Source organism: Notolabrus celidotus, chromosome 23, assembly GCF_009762535.1.
Source record: "Notolabrus celidotus isolate fNotCel1 chromosome 23, fNotCel1.pri, whole genome shotgun sequence".
Taxonomy (NCBI): domain Eukaryota; kingdom Metazoa; phylum Chordata; class Actinopteri; order Labriformes; family Labridae; genus Notolabrus; species Notolabrus celidotus.
This window is the reverse complement of record NC_048294.1, coordinates 16720904-16739114: the sequence shown is the minus strand read 5'-3', so window position 1 is coordinate 16739114 and position 18211 is coordinate 16720904. Positions and strand designations below refer to the sequence as shown.

The 18211-nt window shown below is 40.7% G+C and overlaps 1 protein-coding gene and 1 long non-coding RNA gene across 7 annotated transcripts in view; one reads left to right on the top strand and one right to left on the bottom strand.

The window, feature by feature from the left end:
- Positions 1–18211, bottom strand: part of LOC117807396 — a 67675-nt gene that overhangs the window by 10562 nt on the left and 38902 nt on the right. For 5 of the 6 annotated variants that reach the window (XR_004629964.1, XR_004629961.1, XR_004629963.1 and 2 more), the window contains one exon: positions 17029–17214. The exons of the other annotated variant lie outside the window; for it this stretch is intronic. This is a non-coding gene — a long non-coding RNA (uncharacterized LOC117807396). The remainder of the gene's footprint in view (positions 1–17028; positions 17215–18211) is intronic. 6 annotated transcript variants of the gene reach the window in all.
- Positions 1–18211, top strand: part of LOC117807395 (B-cell scaffold protein with ankyrin repeats-like) — a 34686-nt gene that overhangs the window by 11147 nt on the left and 5328 nt on the right. The window contains exons 8-11 of the mRNA XM_034676676.1: positions 12227–12290; positions 12556–12777; positions 14636–14698; positions 17069–17253. Of these exons, the coding sequence (XP_034532567.1) occupies positions 12227–12290; positions 12556–12777; positions 14636–14698; positions 17069–17253 (534 nt within the window). The remainder of the gene's footprint in view (positions 1–12226; positions 12291–12555; positions 12778–14635; positions 14699–17068; positions 17254–18211) is intronic.

Here is an 18211-nt window from a genome sequence, read left to right as displayed (position 1 = left end):
CGAGCTTGACTTCATGGTCTGGCTGAACTAATGCTATGCTCACTTTGATGGCAGTCTATCCAGTAGTGGTAGTTTCAGTATGCATTCTGGAGAAAGAGGTGGACATTGCTATCCCTTTGGTGACCTAGCTTTAAACAAAGTCAAGGAGATCATTTAAGGTAACATTTGAGCTATCCGTCTAAATGCTGCTTTTAACCTAAGGGATGAAAACTGTTTCTTTGTCTCAGTTATCATGACCATATCATTCAAATGATAATCTAATCAGTTTGCAGTGTGCTGTCACTGCCCATGCAAACAGAACATGCAAATGAAGCTCAGTGGAATCAGTGAATCCCTGGACAAGAGTATAGGATGCCTCTAATTTGGATGAGCTTATACTGTACACACAGCATGCAGCACACAGTTCACTCTTTGTAGACTTTGGAGGATCATTGATTTCAAGCTAATTTGTATTTACATCTGAGAGCGCACACAGGAACTTGGTTGCAAAGGAGTCCTTGAAATGCCAAATCTGTGGCCCAGCATAACAAGGAATATAAAATTAAATAAGAATAATGTTTTTGTGTTACTAATCATTATGAGTACAATTTTGCAGTGTCAGGACATAAACATGGTTTTGGTTCTATTCTGGTTCAAGTCTGGTTCGGTTCAGGTTTGGTTCTGGTACGGTTCTGGTTCTGTTCTGGTTCGATTCTGGTTCAAGTCTGGTTCGGTTCTGGTATGGTTCTGGTATGGTTCTGGTTTGGTTCTGGTTCGGTGCTGGTTTGGTTCTGGTTCAAGTCTCGTTCGGTTCTAGTTCGGTTCGTTTCTGGTTCGGTTCTGATATGGTTCTTGTTCAGTTCTGGTTCGGGTCTAGTTCAGGTCTGCTTCGGGTCTGGTCCGGTTTTGGTTCGGTTCTTGTTCGGTTTTGTTCTGGATCGGTTCTTGTTTGGTTCTGGTTAAGTTCTGGTAGGGTTCTGGTTCCGTTCTGGTTCGGGTCTGGTTCGGTTCTAGTTCGGTTCTTGTTCGGTTCTGGTTGAGTTTGATTCTGGTTCTGTTTGCATGAGTTTGGTTCTGGTTTTGGTTCAGTTTGCTTGAGTTCGGTTCTGGTTCTGTTCTGGTATGGTTTTGGTTTGGTTCTGGTTCTGTTCTGGTATGGTTCTGGTTTGGTTTTGTTCTGGTTCGATTCTGCTTCAAATCTGATTCGGTTCTGGTATGGTTCTGGATCGGTTCTGGTATGGTTCTGGTATGGTTCTGGTATGGTTCTGGTATGGTTCTGGTATGGTTCTGGTTCGGTTCGGTTCTGGTTAAGTTCTGGTACGGTTCTGGTTCGGTTCTGGTTCGGGTCTAGTTCGGTTCTGGTTTGGTTTTGGTTCAAGTCTCGTTCGGTTCCGGTTCGGTTCTGGTTCGGTTCTGATACGGTTCTGGTTAGGTTCGGTTCTGGTTCGGTTCTGGTTCAGTTCCGGTTTGGTTCTGGTTCAGTTCTGCTACGGTTCTGGTTCGGTTCTGGTTCGGTTCTTGTTCGGTTTTGGTTCGGTTTTGTTCTGGTTCGGTTCTTGTTTGGTTCTGGTTCAGTTCTGGTAGGGTTCTGGTTCTGTTCTGGTTCGGTTCTTGTTCGGTTCTTGTTCGGTTCTTGTTCGATTCTGGTTGAGTTGGATTCTGGTTCTGTTTGCATGAGTTTGGTTCTGGTTCTGTATGCTTAAATTTAGTTCTGGTTCTAAATCTAACCCTAATCCTAACCCCAACCCTAACCCTAACCCCAACCCTAACCCTAATCACAACCCTAACCCTAATCACAACCCTAATCCTAACCCTAACCCTAATCACAACCCTAACCCTAACCCCAACCCTAACCCTAATCACAACCCTAACCCTAATCACAACCCTAACCCAAACCCCAACCCTAACCCTAATCACAACCCTAACCCTAATCACAACCCTAACCCAAACCCCAACCCTAACCCTAATCACAACCCTAACCCTAATCACAACCCTAACCCTAATCACAACCCTAACCCCAACCCTAACCCTAATCACAACCCTAACCCTAACCCTAATCACAACCCTAACCCTAACCCTAACCCCAACCCCAACCCCAATCCAACCCTAACCCTAACCCCAACCCTAACCCTAATCACAACCCTAACCCTAATCACAACCCTAACCCTAACCCTAACCCCAACCCCAACCCCAATCCAACCCCAATCCAACCCTAACCCCAACCCTAATTACAACCCTAACCCTAACCCCAACCCTAACCCCAACCCTAACCCTAATCACAACCCTAACCCCAACCCTAATCACAACCCTAACCATATCCCTAATCACAACCCTAACCCTAATCACAACCCTAACCCTAATCCCAAACCTAACCCTAATCACAACCCTAACGCTAATCACAATCCTAACCCCTTATCACAACCCCAACCCTAACCCTAATCACAACCCTATCCCTAACTCCAACCCTAACCCTAATCACAACCCTAACTAGGGCTGTCAACGAATATTCTAAATTCGAATATATATTTGAATATTTAAAAAAAAACAGAGATTCGATTGTGAAAATTAATATTCAACTGTGGAAAAAAACACATCGGTGGCTGCTTTGCGAGTGGGCGCACTGCATGACAGGTCAGGGACAGGTCACAGGAGTCCCACATGCACAGCGTGAAGCAGACGGCAGAGAGAAATCCTTCCGTCCCCGGATCCTCAGTGCGCTCTGAATGCGTCTTTTCCTCCGTTTGGAACATAGTGAATAAAAAGAGATCTGGCCTCTTCACATGTGGACTGTCTTGTGTTTTTGACAAATGACCTGTCAGGCCTAAGACCCTACATTGACAGTGGACTAAAAGAGCCCGACAATCAGTGACACTGGGATAAAATGCAGCTTTTCCTCTTTGTTTACACAAGCGCCAAGAATGTAAGTGGACTACTTTTTCGTTTTTAACTTCAATTAATGTTAATGATATTTGCTTCAATCACTGAATGAAGCCTGCCTATATTAGGGACAAGAGTGGGGACCTTTAATTGCTCGCACAAGTCTTGTTCAGCACTCACGCAGCGCATTGCGCACAGAGAGGGGGGCAAGCGAACGAGTGAGAGGTCTAAGGTCTTAAAAGTGTCACGGTATAGACCATTAGGTAATTTACTTGTTTTGTAATGTGTAGGTATGTTTTAGGCATGTTATATCTTAAATAAAAATACATATACAAGTAGTTATGTCTCCTTGTATTAGTTTGTCCACCTGTTATTGACATAATGCGCAAATATAGATATTTGAATGGTTCGAACCTATGGGATTTTTTTAGAGCGAATATTCGAACGTCATTTTGGAGCAATTTTGACAGCCCTAACCCTAACCCTAATCATAACCCTAACCCTAATCATAACCCTAGGATCAGGGTGATAATGATTTTGTAACAGAATAAATGCACACAATTGGGCAATTATAAAGCTTCTCATAAAAACAGTGTACGTAAAAGGGTTTTCAACACACAAACCATTAGTTTTTGCAAAGTTAAGGTAAAATACACGGCTACAAAAGATCCTAAATTAAGAGCCGTTCGGGAGTCGAAAGAGCCGGCTCTTCTTTGGGAGCTGAGTCAAAAGAGCCTGCTCTCTGAAAAGAGCCCAACTTCCCATCACTAAAGCACATGCTTACTACCATTTGCACTCTTAGTTGCCCTTGGAACTATTTGTATTGTAAAACGTATCAATGTAAATACTTCAGACCTGTACCATAGTGATAAACAGATAACACTTCAATTTGAATCAAGTAAATACCACTTGTATACTTTAAAACAGAGGGTCATTTCATTCCTTGTGGACTCAACATGACAGCATTTATACTTTTCAAGTAATTGATCTTAAACGCTTTCAGAAAATTAACTGTAGCACTCACATATCCCTTCGAGCCACCAAATGGTATCATAACAATGGTGTATTTTGTTTTGTAATGACACAGCACAATTTTATAATTTATTAGAAATGTATTCAAATTATTTCACGGACCCCCACGCTATGGTTCGCAGACCCCCAGGGGTCCCAGGACCCCACTTTGAGAACAACTGAGCTAGAGTACGGTAATTGAGCCAAATGTACCATAAAACATAAACAATATACCCCCGTTTTCTGTGAATTCATGATTATGAAGTGAAGGAGAAAAGATGTGAAAAAAGTTGTGCAGTGTCGCTGCCTTTTCCAGCACAGCGTGCACTCAACTTTCAATGAATGGGGATGTGTTTTGTTAATAGGGTCAGGTTGCAGGCAGCCATGTTGGAATCATTTTCCAGGACTCTATGTGATTTTCCAGGACATTTGACTTTTTCTCCCATTTTCCAGGTGTTTTCCAGTACTGGAAAACTGGTCAACTGTTTTCCAGGTTTTCCAGGTTTTCCAGGACGCGTGGGAACCCTGAATTAGGGTTATTCTGAACCAATAAATCTCCCCGTCCTTCAATCGGAAATTTAACTTATGAGTCAATGAGTAGTTTGAAGGTACCAAAACACTCCTGAAACAGCAAAATTGAGCAATCATTATTTAACATGCTAAAAACTGAATCACACAGTCTCCAGATACACTATGTCAAATTGGCAATTTGACTTACAATGATAAAAATCTTAATTATTAATTTAACGGACTAATTATTCTGGCGCCGACTAGCGAGGGTTAGGAAGTTTACGTGTTTAGTTGATTTAACATGCCCATCCCTAGAAATAATAGGGTGCTGTTGCTTTAGGTATGAATATTTGAAGCTCTTGTTACAGGTACTAGGAACTGTACCACGGCATCAAAAATTAATTCAGGCAGTACTGAAAAACACATGGCACTCAGTTTTTAATCCAAGTTGTATATGAGAAGAAGGTAAATGGACCATGTTTGTATAAGGCTTGTTCTAGTCTTCTGACCATTCAAAGCACTTTAAAATTACATGTCAAATTCACCCATTCACACCACATTCCGACACTGATGGCAGCGGCTGCTATGTATAGCCCATCAGTTTTGACTAATCCCATTCACACTCACCAATGGAACAGCCACCAGGGCAGTTTGGGGTTAAGTGTCTTGCCCAGGGACACTTTGGCATGTAGACAGCAGGGTTTAGGACCGAACCCCTGACCTTTTGATTGTGAGACGACCGACTCTACCACTGAGCCACAGCCGCCCCATCTGCTAAGTAGGTAGACGTGCCCCCCTTAAACGACCCCAGTTTAACAGCTCCAATGTCAGCAGTTCCTAGTGTAGAGCTGCTCTTTACTGTCAGTTTACACGGCCCATATAACAAAATTACATTACGCTAGTTTTTAGGACGCTAGAAAGGAATAATATGCAAATTAAATGAAAAATGGGTCTCAAATTTTTGGATGTGCAGAACTACGTGTGCAAGAAAAGTTCAGTGAAGTTTAAAGTAGTTTTAAAATGTGGCAAACAATCTGGTATGAAGGTATTGGCATGGAAACAAGTAACAAGTTGCTTAAATTTATCTCACGCACCAAGGATTAATCAATTTGTCATGCTCCAAACATAACTTTTTGCGTCTATAACATATCAGGGTTGTGGCAAAACTTTGAAGAAGGGAAATTCCAGACCACAATTCCAAATTAATTGTATTTACCCAGAAATATTTTCTTATCTAAAGCTTGTTTCAGCCGTTGAATTTCTTATAAATGACATCAGTTTGTAACAGATAGTGCTCATTCATTCCTGGGAAATCTCTGCTCTCTTCTCCTATCTGCTCTTACAATACTGACAACACTTTTCCTCCTTTGAAGGCCTGGATCGACATATAGAGAATTCCCCCCTCTAGGGAAACTTAGACACTCCAACAGCTGTTGCAAATGTATTAATCCCCCCTAGCAACGCTGCTAATTGAGAGTGACTGCAGATGTAGCAAGGTTTGATCAGATCGCTCTAGTGAGCCAAAGTGCTCGCTGTGAGAGTGTAAGCCGACAGAGGAGCAGCCGAGTCAAACAGAGGTCGCCCCACAGGGACATCTACAAGCCTACAGTTGTAACAAAACAGACAGATACCACATTGACATTTCTTTGTGGTTTTTCTTGAAGGGTAATTAAAATTTAACCTGACAGCTCAAACTATAGACATACTGCTCTTTGTGTGGTGCTCAGTGGAAGGGTAAGAGTCAGCATTGTGGCATCGGGCTTTGTTCTTGCTCTTTTTTTTTTTTTTGCTTGGCATTTTCATTAACTCATCTGCAGCATTCCCCCCCTCCCACCTCCAATTAATCAACCCATGATGCATCAGTGATTTGGGCGTCCGGGTAGCAGCACTCTGTCAATAAATCCTAGATGGATCGGTCCCTTGCTTCGTACACAGGCTGAATCACTCACAGGGCCTGCGTCAGATCCACTAGTCCGCCCTGGCACCGCACTTCTTTGTTAATTAGCTGTGAACTGCTCCAGAGGGGAAGACTGAATTATTCAGGGAGAGCATAACAAGAATACAAATATAGAAAAAATGCTCGTACAGTGTTTATGTCCTGACACTGCAAAATTGTTTACTCATAATGACTAGTAACACAAACACATTATTCTTATTTAATTTTATATTTCCTTCTTATGCTGGGCCACAGATTTGGCATTTCAAGGACTCCTTTGCAACCAAGTTCCTGTGTGCGCTCTCAGATGTAAATACAAATTAGCTTGAAATCAATGATCCTCCAAAGTCTACAAAGAGTGAACTGTGTGCTGCATGCTGTGTGTACAGTATAAGCTCATCCAAATTAGAGGCATCCTATACTCTTGTCCAGGGATTCACTGATTCCACTGAGCTTCATTTGCATGTTCTGTTTGCATGGGCAGTGACAGCACACTGCAAACTGATTTGATTATCATTTGAATGATATGGTCATGATAACTGAGACAAAGAAACAGTTTTCATCCCTTAGGTTAAAAGCAGCATTTAGACGGATAGCTCAAATGTTACCTTAAATGATCTCCTTGACTTGGTTTAAAGCTAGGTCACCAAAGGGATAGCAATGTCCACCTCTTTCTCCAGAATGCATACTGAAACTACCACTACTGGATAGACTGCCATCAAAGTGAGCATAGCATTAGTTCAGCCAGACCATGAAGTCAAGCTCGGCCCACAGTATATCAGCTGCTCTTTACACTAGCCTCCTTCAGTTGACAGCTCAGCTGATTAAATCTGTGCATACAATTGGAGAAATAGCCAAATGGGCATTCTATTTAAACTGCTTTAGCCTGCCTGCAATTGCTGCTTCCCTTGCAAACCGCTTTGCAACCAACCTGATTGAATGGTTTTTACAAATTCATGGCCACCAGTTGATGAAACCCTCTGGCTAGACAAATGTTTTGCTTAATTGTGAGATTGTCTGAACAACTGACCCGTTTTCTAAAATGTTGTTGCTTTTATTTCAGATAATCCGTTTTTTTAAAGCTAGGGTTGGTAGCCATGGAAAACTAGCATAAGCTTGAATGTAGCATTTCCTCAGGACTCCATCTAACCCCCCCTAAATCTGACTACGAACCCCAGCTTTAAGATGACATATCCTACTGAGGATTGGACTATTTTTGCATTGTTCTTTTTTATCCATTAAGATCACCATCCATGATAGTTTAGACATCTCTGGCCGCTCTATGACCCTCAACTTGCAACGCCTAACACATGCACCCACTTGCTGCAGGTGGTCAGAGAAAGAGTGAGAGAGGTCAAGTAGTACAGTATGTCCGTCCTGTTAATGTGATTATGAAGGGGGACATCTTGACTATCTTATAAGGCTGTTTAAAACGTATATGCAGTTGGATGCTGCTGTCATTCTGTGCCATAATAGTTTTGGATCGCCCAAAATCTCATTGACAAGTTTCATCAACATGCGGATCAGCTGTGTTGATTGCGTAATATCAAGTGAAGTATTTTTAAGAAGTATTATTAAATAACTCTGGTAGCTATTGGAGAGTCTTTATAAATGTACTGCAAATGAATATTGTCAAAAGATCAGAAAAGAGAAACAGTAGGAGGCGGGGCTGGAAATGCTGCTATGTGCAGAAATGGCCGAAAGTTTCATCTCCAAGCCGGATATTGAGACCAGCATCTTTTGGGGAAAAATGTTTACTGAGGTAATCAAACAAGTGAGAAGAAGGGTTACTTTTCACCTATAGACTTCTTTTACAAAACATGGACATAGTCTCATTAACGTCACCAATTGGTCTCTGAAAGGGCGTTATGAAGCCCAAAAATTGCAGTCCCCATATTGGAAACACTAACTCCATCTAACTTCTGGCTAATGTAGTAACAGGCAAAGAGGTGGACTTTGTGCGGTAGTTACAGAGAATTGAGTTGTAGCAACCAAAACCATGCTTTGTACCAGGCTGGAAACAGGTTTAATCCTGATTAAAAATTAGAATTTTTCTGTAATGGGGGCTCTAACTGGGTTTCATTGGCTTAAAGCGCCAGCCTAATGTGGACACTCGAAGAACCCTGAAGTTACTGCTCATTTACTTAGAGTCTCCGTCTGTTGGCGGTCCGAAAGAATGCACACTTTAAAAAAAAAAAACACACAATTTTAACACACTTTCTCATTGGGTTACTTTTAAAACAGGGAGTCTAATTTCACTTCTTGTGTACACACTCTGTTTAAACATCAGCATTTGAGCAATGGCATTGTTTAGGCATTCATTAGCTTGAACATGTGTAACGTTTTACAGCCACAATGAGCTGCTAGCATAACTGTTGATAACCTTTGGTTTGTTATTCAAACTTCAGTATTATATGTTTGGTGTGAAATTAACTCTGAAGTTATCACTTTACAGATTCAGAATAGTCTAATAGAAGTGTGAAGCGTTTCTTTGCCTGCTGAGCTGAACATATAATTTCTCACGGCAAAAGATAAGTTGAACAGGTTTTTTTTTTCTGCACTTAAATGATGGGTTCAGTGTTACCCTTAGCAATCTGCATCTGACATCAAACACTCTTATCCTGAGACCAAAATACTGCCAGCCTGCTGACATAGAGAGCCCAGACTGGCCAGCCTGTGGACTGACCATTTCAGCAGCTGAAAACAGACTTACGCTCCTTATCCTTCACCAGATTTGCTTGAGATTTGTTCCCCCTCTAACACAATCATGCCTGCTATTTAGTCTGAAGCACTACTGCTTGGATTGCAGCAGTGAAACTGAATTTGTCTGGAACGCCTGGGGCTCTTGCAGTTTTAGACATCTGTAAAAATGATTTAGCGTTTGTGGTTAGTAAATAAATACCCTTCCCTGTCCAGAAATTACCTCTGAAAATACCACACTGGGCTTAAGCACAGCATCCAACTATTATATTTCAATGTTCAAGCTGTGAGGGTAATTAACCCATCCCTTCTACCTGTTGGGCCTGTTAGGAACCTCCACTGTTAGTAATGGATTCATGGCAGCCAATAAGTAATTTGCAAATATTGTAATTGAGTCATGAGTGGCTGTGTTGCCTGGAAACTGCACACAGAGCATGGTGGGTTATATGGGGGATAGTCAGATCAAAGAGAGATGTATCTTGCATGTTCTGCAAAGATTTCAGACCAGGATATCTGCTACTGAATTCAGATAGTATCTTTATTAACTGTCGATAGAATCAAATATTAAAACAGGACATTATTATATGACTGATTATATAAAAATGTATTCTGTTATAGTGTGTTGAAAGTTTTATCTTAAAGTGAATATTGGATTTGAAATACAACCTGGTCAGAGAATATCTGAGCAAAATCTCAAACTACAAATTGTTGAAGCAACTCTTCAGTTCTTCACATCCTGATCAGAAGTTGAAATGTGCCAGAAACAAACATCCATGTCTCCATCTAATTGTGAATGCAGCCTAGATATCAAGCCGGGGGTCTTGAATTGCTCACTAAATGATATGTTTGGACTGAAAGGGGAAGATTGTCTGATTTCATAATTACCCTGATCATACCCCTGTCTGTCCCTCAGCATGCTATTAGCAAATAGGGCCGACTCGGCTGCAGCTTTGCTGTCAGAGGGAAAAGCTGCTCTCTGTTAGCCAGTAGGGCGGGTTACAGCACACCTCTCTAATGCCTGTTAGAGATCTGAAATTGCTTTCCCCCATGTGAAGTCAGAACAGATAAAGTGGCGATTAATAATGTGAACTTATGTCACATCCGACATGAAGACACTTAATATTAAAGCCTGACACAGAGGAAGATATCAGCCTGTAGTGTTCGAAAGTGCTTAGTGGATAATTCACCTGGCTTTCACGTGTCATCATTGTGCACAGGAAGGAGGATACAGGTGGAAAAATGAGATTACAAGCCGTTGTTAGCCAGCCAAGGAGTGATTCACATTCTTCCAAAAAATAACATCATATATGGTCAAAATATACTGTATTTGTGTACTGAAACAAAAAGTTAATTTTTACCAGGCAGTTGGTGTTAAGGCATAAATTGCAAATATGGTCATAGATTAACATTGTGGTATTTCTAATACATGCTAATCTGTTTCCTCCTGCACAACGTAGTTAAGCTGTAGCATCATCTTCCTGCTTCCTGCTGTGGCACGGATAGAAAACATCACCACTGTGCTTCAGAATGGCAGGTTTCACTCTTAAATACTCCCAAGTGGCTCAGTTAACAAGTCAAAAGTGATACACACTTTGTGTTACATACAATAGCACCCAAGTTTAAGATGTCTCCTATGAGGTAAGCATACAGGTGCAGCTAATTAGACTAGTCGGCAGGCAACTGCATCATAAAAGCAGACAGTGCACTATTTTGGCAGAGGTGTCAAAAGTATTCACATTCATTACTCAAGTAGAAGTATAGATACTAAGGTTTAAAAAGACTTCTGTAGAAGTTGAAGTATCAACCCAAGCTTTTTACTCAAGTAAAAATGTCAAAGTACTGGTTTCAAAACTAATTAGTATAAAAGTAAAAGTAATGTAAGGGGAAAAAAACGCAATTGAGGACAAAAGCTTAGACTGCGCCACAGGGGCCTATAGTGCACTACCCCACCTCCCAAAAACAACATGTTTCTAGAGGCCATAATGACTATAATATTATATTAATATGTTAATGTTGGAATATTTGGATTGCACCTGTTTCAGCCACGTTCATGCCCATTGAAAATGAACATATTTTCGTACAATGCAAATACATTAAAGAACCATATATGTGTACTACTGAGCATTAACAAGTTTCATGGAGCGGAAGATATCATGACTCGTTGCCTATAAGTATTGTAATGGTGCAAAAAGTCAAACTTCCCAGGCATGTTATCAATAGCCTTTATTGGGATGCCAATGTACTTAAATGTGTTTTTTTGAAAGATGACAAGTCGGAATGAAAACAAGCCGAAGTGAAACAGGAGTAACGAGGCTATTTTTAAAATGTAAGGAGTAGTAAGTACAGATAATTGCGTGAAAATGTAAGGAGTAGAAGTAAAAAGTCGGCTGAAAAATAATTACTCCAGTAAAGTATAGATACCCAAAATTTCTACTTAAGTAAGGTAACAAAGTATTTGTACTTTGTTACTTGACACCTCTGTATTTGGAGGAGTATGAACAGCCACAGATCTGGATGATGAATACATGCACAACAATCTGAACAGACACTGGACAAAGTGGTCCTTCTTTTCTCTTTGCTGATTATATTATGTCCCTGTGTAAATTGTGTTCACTCAACAAAGTCTCATCCTGGTTTACTTTAAATATTATTATTTTGAATATTTGCTATGCAAACAGTAAAAAATGCTGTTTCCCCAGCATGCTATCAAACACATCATCTGACACCTAACTCCTCACAGTGGGTACAGGCATTCAAAATTAAAGTATAGAATTAGCCAATCCTGTTTTTGATTGTTGTTTGCTTTTTTCAGTTGCACGAAGCATCGCTTTTCATATCGGTTGTTAACCAGCTAAACATTTCTCACAATTTAGATGTATCACACATTGAGAACCTCTATAAAAAACGGCTGCTTTGCAAGGTGCTGTAAGTCATCTTGTCTAACACCTACCCTGCAGCAGCAGTTTAAGGCATAAAAAAACAATATAAAAATGTTCAATCCTGTCCCTCATGACCTTGATTACTTTTGAAGTTCATTCAAGAGACATTAGTTTTGATTCCATCCTGTTTCATAACCAGATTAAAACTCCTCACAGGAGCTTTAAACAACTTGTTGCACATTTCTCTCCAAAATGTGAAGTTACTTCTATTGAGCAGTGTCTGTGTGACTTTGACGAGGCATTAAACCCACTTCTGCATGCTCTCTTGTTGCAGAATATGTTCAACCCAGCTGAGGACGATGGCGATGCCAGCGTATACGAAATGATGTGCACCGCAGGTGAGATACAGAACTGATGGGAAGTGAAGAGAAGGCGGTAATGGAATTGTTTTTAGTTTCTACCACATCATTATTCCGGGTTTTCTGTTCATTTCCGACCACTGAATATTTTTCCCCACGCTGATGCTAGCACCATGTGGCGCTGCTTCCGATTAGCTGTGAAATGACAAAAGTGAAAAAAAACAAACAAACAAAAGAAAAAAAAAGCATGCAGAAGTTCATCGTGACTTATGAGCTGTAGTACAGTAAACATTTTGTGCTTAAGGAACTCCCTCCATGACAGATGTACAGACAGAGCAAGGAGGAGAGGAGGAAGAAAAGAAGAAGGAGGAGGAGGATATCTACACACCCCTGGGGGTGAATGATGAATATGACACCATCCTGAAACCAACAAAAGCTGTTGCCACAGCCAATCGCCCACCAGCACCCACTCCTCGGCCTGAGAGCACCCAGGTGAAGGAGGACAAAACCCCTTACATCGCTAAAGGTAACTCAAAAAGTCCTGTTTCTCTTTGTTGTCCCATTTTTTCACACACTGCAGTCATGATGGAGTTGATTTGGTGTAGAAACAACACTAAGTTATGCACAGTATGTGAAGGGGAGTTGGGGAGATCATGTGGGAGGGAGGAAGTGCCTGGAATGTGCATTGCCATTGTGGAGTGGAGTGCTGCTGAATAGAGCAGGAGAGGCTTTTTTCTTTCTTTCTTTTTTTTAATTTTTTTTTGCGATGCAGTTTGTTTTGATCCCATAAACCACAAGAACACGGCCGCTCTGTGCTGAAAAACAAACAAAGCGAGGAGAGGGAGAGAAAAGAGCCATTTGCCTGCATCAAGAGCCCACAGCCTCTAACTGTTCAATTTCAGCAGCGTGAATATTTCATGAAGATGAAACATCCAAAAGTGACTGGTATTATTAAGGCTCATAAATCATTAAAAGGGCTGTGACTTCTCTTTTCCATCGCTAATGCAAACATGCATCCACAATATAGCTATTAACACTGATAACATTACACTTGTGCATTCAAAAGCACACATCACGATTAAAACAGTGCAACAGGCTCCCCCTCTCCTCACAATGCAGCATTTTATTGAGCTCACTCACATCCAGTGAGCCAACTCTCCGTCCAATGGGACTTACAAAGCAAAACAGAAATTGAGTGCACCACTGAACTCTCCACAGCTCTCCCAACCAGAGAGGGAACTACCGGGCTGCCATCTGCAACCAATCTTGGCCAAAACCAAGGCCAAGTCAGCCAGAATAAGTCATTACACATGTTTTCCATCGTCCTTGTCCCCAGAGCGCACGAGAGAAAGAAGCAGAGGGATTTTGAGGTTTCCATCTATTGAGACAGTGAAGCTTCAAACCACACAAGGATCACTTTTTTTTCTATTTGTTGCTCCTCACTCCCACTGCCGCAGTAAGAGAGATGTGAGAGGAGAGATGAGGCTTGCTGGAGGATTAGGAGAGGAGCCAGTTATTGGAAACCACTGCACAAAGTGGAAATAATGAGGAGTTCTCTTTTGTTAGCGGCGACGTCTCGAGCTCGAAGAGACTGAAATGCTGAAATGTGAATGAAATCCAATCCAGCAGAGTGGAATTACCAGCCATGGAGAGCAATGTACACACTCCAATGCAAGGCAAAGTAATAGCTACAGTCATGTGACACATCTGCAGCAGTACTCCACTCACTATTTCATCTGAATAAAGCCTGACTTGTGTTATGAGTTGGAGAAAAAGAGAGGTTGTGTATGAACATGAAGTGGAAAAGAGACATGCTGTCATGGAGGAAGAAGTCAGAGGCGGGATTATCTTGCAGGGTGTGGATGTTGAATTCTAATCCAGCGTTGGTCACATAGCCGCAGATCCACCGCCTCTGACAGCTAAACAGTGTAGCCTTTCATTCTGACAGCTCACTTCCAAACCAAAAGCATCTTTCAGAGCGGCTAATTCGATCCAGAACTGACTGTGTGTGTTTTTCTCTGAGAGAAACACAGACTGGAGCTCTGGAATAACAATCTGCATTCCTGTTACATCAATAATACATTTACATTCAGTTACATAAGGTTGTGTTTTTTGTTGCATCACTAAAAAGGAGGGTTTTTTAGGTTTACAGTACAGTAAACTACTTGTTTACTGTTGAGGATGTGATGCCATCTTGTGGAGGAATTAGTGAAATGCATGAGCAGTAACCTTTCTTGACACATCTGTAGCGTCTGCTCAGCTTGCAGCAGTTATGCAATATTATAAGCACCAACATTGTGTCATACTTCGACAAAATATGTATAAAATAGCTTATACATGCGGTGTAATACGAAATGTGACTATTAGCTGCTCTCTGTATACAGTGTTCCAGAAGAAAAAGAAGCCACAGGGGGAAGCTGATCTGTATTCTCTTCCCACCAAACAAGGTCAGTGTGTGTGTGTGTGTGTGTGTGGGGGGGGGGAGGCCTCCCCAAAAGTAAAGCCAAAATATTTGACTCCCCCTCCCGACTGGCTGTATAGGCCAGAACAGCCACCAACTCCATGTAATCAGATGGGACATTTGAAAAAGTATAAAATTAAAATACACTTCAGATACATTTTCCCAAACATGCTTTCTGTCATTTGGGCTAGTTCTTATAGTCCTGATTTAAGTCTTTATATTTCTTCAAAGTCTATTTTTTTTTATTTTAATGATATAAAAAGGGGTAAAGCTACATTATTGACAGCTACAGTGCCAATCTGGTTGTTAAGTGCTGAAGTAATGCCTCTACATAAAACTATCAAGACACGGGTCGAAGTTGCTAACACATATCGTATTTTCAATATGCTGTAGTGCTTTTCATGTGACAATAAAGAAAACAAGAGCTGGCTGAAGTTGATTGTTTCAGTTAAATTCTTAAATGACAGAAAGGGAAACTCATATCAAGTTCCCTGAAGTTAGTATAAAGCTACAGAATCAGTAAATTTATGCAAGTTGGCGATGTATTATGATATGAATGGCATTTGAAGGCGTAAACAAAAACAGTTGGCCAGACATTTAAAGATATTGGTAAAAATATCTGCTGTATGATACACAGTGAGGTGTAAATGATCACACAGTCTGTGCCCAGTTTGTCTCCCTCTGCTGATGTGATTCACTGAATGCAGGTACCATTATCAAACACAGGAGGGGCTGCTATATATTAGTTAGCTGCTCAGTTAAAAACAATGTGCTCAATTTCAAAATCGATGAAAAACAAAGCCAACAAAATAAGTCTTCATTTTTGTTAAACTTGTATGTGAACGATGGGTATTAGCCGAGCTAGCATCTTGTGCTACTCTAATTCTCCACAGAGTTGGACAACAGACTACAGATGAGCAGAATACAGAAATGGACTCTTCAGACCAAAACTGTGCTTTTTGTACCTGGCTATAATATTGAAAAATGAGCAGTTTAATATGGGTGTTAAAGGGGTCTCCTAGGCTTGAGGCTTCATATTTTAACATCAGAGATTGCTTGGTGGAGATGCAATGTCACATGCTTCTCTAGATCAGGGGTTCCCAAAGTGTGGGTCGGGACTCCCTGGGGGGTCGTGAGAAACAAATGGGGGGGTCCTGAAATGTCTTCCGAATTTTTTTTTAAGTTACCTAAAAATAGTATATTTTACCCATTATAGTAAAAAAATATTATAGTGGCTTAACCTGAAATAAAACCTTGAAATAGAAAATGTAATGAGTTTTCTGCCTTTCCTTTTGTTAGATGACTCCAGTTAATTATCAAAAGCATCACTAACAGTAGGTTAATTCACAACAGCACAGGAAACACAGCCACATGCCACATAGGTAGGCTTATTTTCTGCAGACCAGCTAAATGAAGCCACATTAAATCACTTTGAGGGACAGTGGGGTCACGAGTCTTTGGCACCTATATTTTGGGGGTTGTGGGCTGGAAAGTTTGGGAACCCCTGCTCTAAATCTGTGAATCATAAAATGCTTAGTTTTATTTCGAGAACAAGTTGTGTACCATAATGTATGAAAGGTCCCACTGACTTCAAAGCTGCTAATGTTGTCATAATAATGTCTAGTATATTGTTTGACGTGAAGTTCACCAGAATGACAGTTTTATCTGCATATTTCGGTAGGAGGTATTACCCTCATTACCCGCAGCTCATCTTTCATGCTCTGGAGGAAAGTTCCATGAATTTTGAAGCAAACAGAACAAAATGTGAGGAACAGTTGGACGTTTCCATTTATATCCACTGGAACTCCCTCCAAGAGCGCGTCTTCATTCCCCATTCTGTGCAGAAATACTATTATCACAGTGAGATCTGCAGATTGTAATATTTTTACTCGTGACAGCAGGACTTTTATTGTGCCAGTTATTTTGTTCTGACTTCTCCCTCATGATTACATGTTGAAATTATCCACTATGTTGTATTAGTTAATGCGTATTATAATAGATCATTTTGGTGAATTAATTAAAATTGTAGTGATCACTAAGGGGAAGTTGGTTATTGCAGCAGTAATGAGCACACTAACAATAAAAAGAGTAATAAAAAGAGCAGGTGAGACATTTGAACGCATGTGGGTGCCAGGAAGATAAGAAAAAGTGTGAAAGAAAAAAAGAGCAGCTACCTTGATCACCGACAGTGATAGTGTGAACATATTTGCAGTGACAGATCTGAATACCATCATTGTCAGCTTATACGCAGTTTCTTCTTGTTTCTGTCATTCAAAGAGAAGTTTAATTAATGGTCATCTAAATGTAATTTTTTACCATTCTTTGGATGATTTTATTGAGTTGTTGTCCACTGCAGCACGTGAGCGAGAAGACAGCATCTCCTCCATATATGACACCTTTGTGCCGAACCAGAAAAATGGGCTTCAGCAGCTCACTGAGCTCCAGCAGAGGATGAAGGCAGGTTCACTCTCTGTGGACGGGAACCTCGAGTGCTCCAATGACCTGCAGCAGGGCCAGAAGGGGATAGATAGCATCCAGAAGGTAGAACTGTCACACACTGTGATCTCACACACACACACACACACACACACACACACACACACACACACACACACACACACACACACACACACACACACACACACACACACACTGAGCTAAGAATAAAGAGACATCCAGGACTTAAGTTATACTCTCACAAAACTAAAAACACCTGTTGCGGATACGATTTCAATATGCAAGAGAAGCTACCTGGAATAGAACGTTAGAGTACGACTAGTTATGAAAACAATAGGTCACATAGCCACATTATAAAGTTTCCTTTCAAACACCTAAAGTCTGTTTTCCTTTGACTGATGTTTAATTAACACCTTTAACTGATTAACAGATGATGACAATGCATGTCAATGCAGATTGAGCTTTTTTGAATTAGGTTCCTTGTCAGTAGAGACCTCCTGCCTGTTGCACCTGCTATGTGTAAGTTCAAACGTAGTCTAGTTTGAACATAATTTTTAATTTAGGATGGAGTTTACACTTTTCTAACATTTTGGGCGTTGCACCAGCTAAGATAGTTCCAAAGTTAGCATAAGTTACATCTTAAATTTTACACCAAGCTCTGAGTCGGGGGTTAGTTGATGGATGTGGAGAAGCTGAGAGTTCAACCAGCTGTAATGGGTCATCAACACTCTCTTCATGTTAGATTACAGGAATAATAAAAATATGATGACTCTGATCTTAACTGTCACTTTGGTTTCCCAAGAGCTGAGGTAATCACCGTACACCTGCACAATATCAAAGTACCATTATATTAATGTACCGAATGTTGAAGTTGACAATTCCACCACTAGATGTCACTGTTGTTATTTTACACTGTAGATTAATTATCAACATATCAACATAATTTGTCATGTTTTACCTTTGTGTCTTTTTATCATATGGCAGCTATGATTAGCTGTTAGCTTGTTTAGATGCAATGAGGCTAACGGGAGTTAGCACTTAA